This window comes from Chrysochloris asiatica, unplaced genomic scaffold (genome assembly GCF_000296735.1).
Source record: "Chrysochloris asiatica unplaced genomic scaffold, ChrAsi1.0 scaffold00085, whole genome shotgun sequence".
Lineage (NCBI taxonomy): Eukaryota > Metazoa > Chordata > Mammalia > Afrosoricida > Chrysochloridae > Chrysochloris > Chrysochloris asiatica.
The window spans coordinates 11241729-11249425 of record NW_006408603.1 but is presented as its reverse complement, the minus strand read 5'-3'; the positions used below and the strand labels follow the sequence as shown (position 1 = coordinate 11249425).

The 7697-nt window shown below is 39.5% G+C and overlaps 1 protein-coding gene across 1 annotated transcript in view; it reads right to left on the bottom strand.

Moving 5' to 3' along the window:
- VAV3 (vav 3 guanine nucleotide exchange factor) overlaps positions 1-7697 on the bottom strand; it is a 515438-nt gene that overhangs the window by 284430 nt on the left and 223311 nt on the right. Inside the window, exons 4-6 of the mRNA XM_006865984.1 lie at positions 6261-6326; positions 2988-3096; positions 224-316 (exon numbers count right to left, since the gene is read on the bottom strand). Of these exons, the coding sequence (XP_006866046.1) occupies positions 224-316; positions 2988-3096; positions 6261-6326 (268 nt within the window). The remainder of the gene's footprint in view (positions 1-223; positions 317-2987; positions 3097-6260; positions 6327-7697) is intronic.

The following is a 7697-nucleotide window of genomic DNA, read 5'->3' as shown; positions in this document are numbered from 1 at the left end:
ATATATATAATATATATACGGTGTGTGTGTGTGTGTGTATAAATAAACAGGGTCACTGAGTTAGAACCAACTTGATGGCATGTAGCATCACCAACAACAATACATCCTCAGTCTCTAAAACACTGCCTGTCAAATACAAAGAAAGCAATAAATATTTGTAGACTAACAAAAGCTGAAAACATCTATTCAGTGTGTGTACCAAACATAACAGCTGATGACTTACTTTCTCTATCGACTCCAAAGTTTCTGTGTATTTTTCTTCTGTCTGCTTAATTTCTGCTAGGCAACAACTTCTTACATCATTTTCTGGACATTTCTATAATTAGAATCATCAAATTAAAATGATTTAATCAAATACATGCATTAACTGCATCATCTAGTTGGTGGTGGATCTTTTTAAGTGCCATTCGACTAAAAGCAATGCTATATATGGTTTACAAGGTGGATTTGAACTGCCAACCTTGTGTTTAGCTGCCCAGTGGTAATCCTGTAGTGCCACACCAGGACTCCATATCTACTTGGTAGTAAAGAGAAATAAAAATTGCTGCTGATTTTCATAAGCTTTCCATTCCAATAAAGCATAAAACTAAAAGAGGTATTTTTTGCACTCTTGAACTATATTTGGTTTGTAGTATTTTTAATCATTTTGAACACTTCAAATGAAAACATTGTAATGATTACAATTAAGCTTCTGAGTACAGACACTTTCCTTAAATTAAAGCATCTCTTTCATTATAATGTTAACGAATCTGGAAACACTACAAATGTGATGGTAATAAGGTCTTCCTTAATGGATAGCATACGTTTCAAGCACTACAAAAATAATTACAAAATAAATAAAAATAATTTGCTAAGTAAAAACCTTAAAAAATAAGCTGAGTTAACAGTATAGTGTTTGAATCTGGCATAAAACATACAAAACTGAAACTGACATAGCAGAACACAAAGATGGCAAGTTTGTGGACTAGATGGACTTGGAATCAAGAACCCATTTTGCTGCTGCTACCTTTGCGTCTTTGAACAAGTGACTTAAGTTTTCTGTGACTCAAATTTTTTCTTCTGTAAACTAGAGATCATTTCAGTACAAACTTCATGGAGTTTTGGATGAGATAATCATGTAATGCACTTAGCACCTTGCCATGTACACAGGAAGGGCCCAATACACCAAAGTTAGCATTATGGTTAACCCTGCCCCAGGTCAACAATCCAGTGCTGGCAGATGAGTGAAGAATGTCCTTGGGGAAAACAATGAAAAAACCTATTTGCTGGCACCAACAGTCTTTGACAATTACAGGGGGCACAGATAATTCTCTATCACCACATCATGCCCTTAAAATGCTGCCACAAGTCATTTGTCAGCTTGTGCAGTGGGCTAATAACACACTCTCCTTGAAGTCACTAAATTTTTACAGGTAACTTGTTTCTGACCTGAAAGAAGCTGCTGTTCCTCAATGAGGCACCAGACAATCAATTCACGGGCGTTTTAGAGCACAGAGGAAGTTGAGTGAGCTCATCAAAGCCCTGAAGAAATAGAAATCACTTCCCAGTGGATAAAAAATTTTCTTTAGCTTCAAAAAACATATTAAGCAGCTGATTGGTTTTGCTGTTGTTGTTTCAGGTTACAGATGAGACAACAATTCAAACTGAATTCTTCGAAATGTCCTAGATAGTTCAATGGTAGATAAAGCCTTAGAGGCACACCATAGGTACAACAGTATGAGAAACGACATTTATACAAGTTTGTAAAACAGTGAAGAAAGCAGGAGGACTCAGAGTGGGACAAAAGAAAAAAGCACATCATAGCAACACTGAGAGAACAGGAAGAATGATTCTCTAACATACATTTTTCTGATACATCAAATTTAAAGTAAAAATTTACCTGCTTTGTAAGATAAGATTTCCTTTCATAACAACATGATTTCATGACTCCCTGAAATGATAGTCTTTACTGCCATATTGCCTTTATTTCATTGAGTGGCATGTCCTTTATCAGACTTGATTCCCTCACTAGTGAAATGGAAGGATTAGACAAAAAGAGTCCCCGTGGTTGTTTTAAGCCACAAAATACTTTGCTTATAAGTTTACAAGTGTAGTAACAAGTCTATCAGTTCTTAAGCAAGCAAAAGACCTACATTTTTTGTAAAGAGGAACTATTCCAGCATTTCCATGTTGCTGATGGCAGGAGCCCTTTCCTAGGCGTGTGGAGCAGCATGGATCAATGGGAAGGCTCCAGGCTGAGTCAAGAGACCTGGGTTCTAGCCTCAGCTCTGTCTCTGAAAGACGGTGTGACTTTGGGAAATGAAGGCACACCTCATTCTATTGTGCTCCACTTTATTGCTTCATAGATTGTGTGTGTTTTAAACAAAATAAAGGTTCATTGCAACCCTGCATTGAGCAAGTCTATCCGTGCCATGTTTTCCAGCAGCATGTGCTTACTTCGTGTCTCTGTGTCATGTTGTGATCATTCTCACAATATTTCAATTTTTTTTTTCATAATACCATTTTAATAATGGGTTCAAACTATGAGGATGGCACAGGACCAGGCGGGACAGTGTTTCCTTCTGTTGTGCACAGGATCACTATGAGTCAGAAATGACTCAGCAGCACCTAACAACAACAACAATTGCATACTTAATAGACTACAGTATAGTGTAAACATAACTTTCATTGTTGTTTTGTAGTTTAGTACCGTGGAGTCAGTTCTGACTCATAGTGACCGCGCGCAGGGTTTCCGAGGCTGTAAATCTTTATGGGAGCAGAAAGCCTCATCTTTCTCCTACAGAACGGCTGGTAGTTTCAAACTGCTGACCTTGCGGTTCACAGCCAACTCATAACCACTACGCTACCAGAGTTCTGGAAAATAAAAAATATTTGTGTAACTTGCTTTATTGCAGTGGTCTGGAACAGAACCCATACTATATCTGAGCCCATAGTATCTCTACACAATATTCTGAGTGACTTTAAAATCAGGCAAGTGAAAGTCTTACAGGCTGATGCGCTTCCTCTGCTTTCATTAAGTCCTCATAAACCTCTCCACCTTCATCCTCCCCATACACACAGTCGTAGAGATCTTCTTCATCTTCCACACGGGTTTCACTAAAATCAAAGGCACAATGTAAAGGTCATCTCCTAGTATGCATAAAAATGTAGTAGCTAGAACTAGCACATGGGATTTTAGTAGAAAATAAAATACAGGAGATAAAAAGGAATTAGTGGAAGGAGCCAAAAGGGAGATTAAGTTTCTAACAAGGCTCTGACCTGTAATCTTTCCTGTTCTGATTATTCTCCTGGTCCATCTGCATTGTACAAACTCAGCCACAACTGAACTGGAAAGAACATGTCCAGGGCCTGATTTTGCCTTCTCACAACCTTTCCTACTCTTTCCCATATCTACTTCTCTCAAACTAAGAAGCAAATGACTTGTAAGTCAGGCCAGCATTAGGGAGCTGACCAGTATTTGTTTCAAGGGGCTTCCCTCTGAGTGAATTCATACCCCAGAGCTATTGTATATGAACCCATAGACAAAGCTAACATTATAAAGCAAGTTTTCACAGAAAACTCAAAGCAAGAATTTCCAGGTTTAATGCTATATTTGGACCCTAGATGCTGACGCAGGCTGTGTCTCATAGAATATAAACTGGTATCTCAGAGCAGCCTGGATTAGGATCCCAAAGTTTTCTCCAAACTTACTTAGGAGTAAATACTTTTAGGATTTACCGAGACATCAAGTCTGCCTAGAAAAACTGAGAAGCAGAACAGGATGGGAGAAGGCTATAAAAGGCAACTGATATAAATGGCAGAAACAATATAGTCTTCCTAACACTTTAATCTAAAAATATCAATTATATTACTAACAATATTATGATTAGTTTATGAGGGATGTAGCCAATTCATTGAAGCAATCGGAATCTACCGCGTATCACTGATTTCTTGGATGTATTAAGAAGAGAAATTAAATAAGAAAAACTGTTCTTATGTAAGACTTCAGGGCTCATTCAAATGCCACTTCTCTGGGAAGAGCTGCTGGTCAGCCCTGTAGCTCCAGTCACTTGTTACGTGCCGTGGAGTTGGTTCCGACTCATAGCGATTCTGTACAGGGTTTCCAAGGCTGTAAATCTTTACGGGAGCAGAAAGCCTCTTCTCCCAATACTCACCTCCTTATTGCTTCACTGAAACCTCTTTGAGGAGCACTGCAAAGCCTATCTGGGAGGCAACACAGTGAGTACAAGCCCAGAATAAGAACTGCCAGTGTTCAAATCTAACGACTACTACTAACTATGATATGACCTTCAGCAAGTTACTTAGCTTTCAAAACCTGATTTTCTTACTTGTACATTGTGAAGATAATAGGAACAACTCCATAGTATCATGGAATTACAAAACATAGTTCATCTTGACCTACACCTATGGATGCAGTAGCTCAAAAGTGGGAACAATTCTTTACAGCAAGGGTCATTCCCACCCCCTCCATACACAGAGTAGACAGGGATGGGCAACTGGGACACTGGCTACCCAAAGTGGGGGACTACAAAGGCAAGAAGTGACTGACTTACAAGCTTTCAAGAGGAAACCTAGATCCAGAGGGCATGGAGGAAGGTAGAATCTCCACTAAGTAATATCTAATCTGTCTAGGCGGGGCTGATGAAATGAAATGCAGACAGGTCTCTTGTAATGCAATAGTGAATTATTGTTATCAGGACTGACTGTGAGGGTTGGAAATGTAAAGGTAGACATTTTGTAGCAAAAGGAGGGGCGTAATTAACTTTGCAGTCTAGGAGCAGGGGTCCCTGGGACCATCAAGGGAGAAGAGTGGAGAGCGGGACCCTACCCAGAGAAGCAGTGACACCAGAGATGGAGGCAGAGACGATGACATAGAGAGATGAAGCTAGAGACTCTAGCCAGAGAGGGAGAGGGACTGTGTGCTAACGACCGAAGGGCAGGCTTGCAGGGTATACCCTTTGGTTGGTTGATGATGTATGGAGGGGATTGTGACCATGGCAATGAAAGGATATACAATAGGACGAATGTAAAGCTAATGTTCTCCCATGTAAACTATCACATAATTCACAATAAAACATTAAAAAAAAAAAAAAAAACCACAAAGATAGTTCATGTAAATGTGTTAAGTAGAAATGAGCCCTTAATGAGCTCTGACTTACTTACTGAGTGGTAGCTCAGCCTGAAGCATACATAAGATGCTTAATGCATCTCTAGCTTATTCATTCTGAAAACAAATATTTATTGAGGACCTACTATGCACCAATCACTGTTTAAAGCTGTAGGAATACAGTCATAAAAAAGGCAAAGACTTTGACCTCACAAGGACAACTTCTAATGAGGAGACAGACAATAAATTAAGCAAACACAAGTTGTCTCAGACAGCGTAATAGCTATAAAAACAGACAAGGGTAAAGAGGTGATGGCAATTTTAAATACAGAAGGCTTCTATGTAGAGGAATACCTGAAATTGCATTTGGCTTGAGTGTTGAGGAGCTGCTCATGTGGGCAGAGAGCATAGTCATTGTAAAGGCCCTAAAGCCAGAACAAGCTCAGTGGCTGAGTGTGCTAGATGGATGAGCAGATGAATTTCCACAGGATCTGAATCTCTTGAAGCATAATCCTTTTTGTATTATAATTTGTTGCAGACATATCTGATCTATGCTATCAGCTCTTTGAGATCTGAGGATCGTATTTTGTATTTATTTGTAATCTATACAAGTCACTCAATCAGTAGAAGATAATCAGATACAATGATTTAACTTCTGTCTTTCCTGATCATTAAATAATAAAACCCCAAGGACTCTCTGATCAGAATAAACACCATCTAATAATAAATTCCTAAGCAGCTGTATCCCACAAGAATCTTGTCTTTCTTTGAATTTATAAAATGTGTGCTATCTGTCCTACAAATCCAGCAGCAGATTCTATTACTCTTACGATTGTTCCCTAATTGTCTTACTCTAGTTTTACCTACTCCCTTGATGATGTCTTTGAGAAAGTTCCACATTTTACTTTACTTCAGTATGTTTCTTTATTATTCATGGGAATTGCACAAGGTGGGGAATACAATGAGTGCTAAAAATTCAACGTGCATTTTCCTGGGAAGCTTTTGACCACTACCTTAAGATTAGCTCTTACATGCCTTAATCACTAAACCATTTTTCAACTTCAGAAAGTTTATTTTAACATCCACAGTTAAAACCCACAATGCATATAAACAACAGGCTGTGGTTTAGCTTTGCTGGAAATGCTCAACATACTCTATTAAGTCAGGAAGGCCTTTGTAGATGTCTTCATCAGTGATGCTTTCTTCTGTTGGGAAGGGCCTACGAGAGGAAAGGAAACAACACGGTGAAAAAGCAACATGCAGGCTGGACTTTTACCTCCACTAAACACATAAGCTGGTCTTTGGACCAGTCACTGTGTCTATCTCAATGTCCAGGGCTCTCCCCAAAAAGTCTGCCCTGCAGCTGTGACTGACATCCCCCAGAGAGGTACTGCACTTGCTACCCCAAGACATCCACAGCAGCAACCTCTGCTCACTGCAGTCACCTGTGCAATTTAAACCAAAAATGACCATTGCCCCTGAGTCAACTCCAACTCACAAAGACCTTTCAGACAGAGAACTGCCCATAGGGTTTCCACGTTTGTAATCTTTACGCTTTCTTGCATGTGTTGCATTTTCTTCTTTGGCCCTTTAGTGAAGGCCTGACTCACAACAGTCACGAGATCAGAACAGAAGAGCATTACCACTGATGAGAAGTCCAGGTGTGGAGCTGTAGGATAGGCACTGGACCACAAGGCCAGCAGTTCAAACTCACCAGCCACTCCTTGGAAACCCTATAAGGGTTGCTATAAGTCAGAAATGATTCAGCAGCACTTAACAACAACACTCTTTATGGAAGCAGACTTCCACATTCATCTCTCACAGAGTGACTGGTGGGTTTGAACCACAGACTTTTAGATTAGCAGACAAGCACTTAACTACTGTGGCACCAGGGCTCTCCAGTGTGCAACTGGGAACATAAAAATGTGACCTCATGCCCTACCTGCCACATGCCTGCAGAGTCCCCACAGAGCACCTACTGCAGCCTCCCAGTTCCGAGAACAAGAAGCAGCTGTGGAGACACTCTTACCTTCAGCACTGCCTCTTTTCAGCTATGGAATCGGACCCAAATAACAAACAACGTGGCAAGCATCCTTCCACAGCTCACTTCATGAGTGTAGGTGGAAATTCTCAGGAGGCAAAAACACTGTGCTTTTTTCAGCCAATTACTGACTCTGACACATTACTTTACTCAGACTTTAATGTGTTTAAAGTATATCTTTGTGTGTGTGTGTGTGAATTGAGTGAAAGTTTATAGGGCAGATCATCAGTTTTACATTTAACAAATCATATACTTTGTTTCATTACAACGATTATGATCCCCTCCATGTACCATCAGTTAACTGTACTTCTCTCCATTCATTAAATTATATCTTTTATTTTCATTTATTGGACAATAAATTTCATTTATTAGACTAAGTCAAGACTTAGGGACAATAAAAACTGTTTCCCATTCAAATAAAATCACACTATAATTTTTCTCCTAATCCTATGCATTTTATATAAATGTATATATATATAGATGGAGTCCTGGTATAGTGCTGCGGGTTAATGCACCGGACTGCAAGATCATGTTGAACCACAAGGCTGG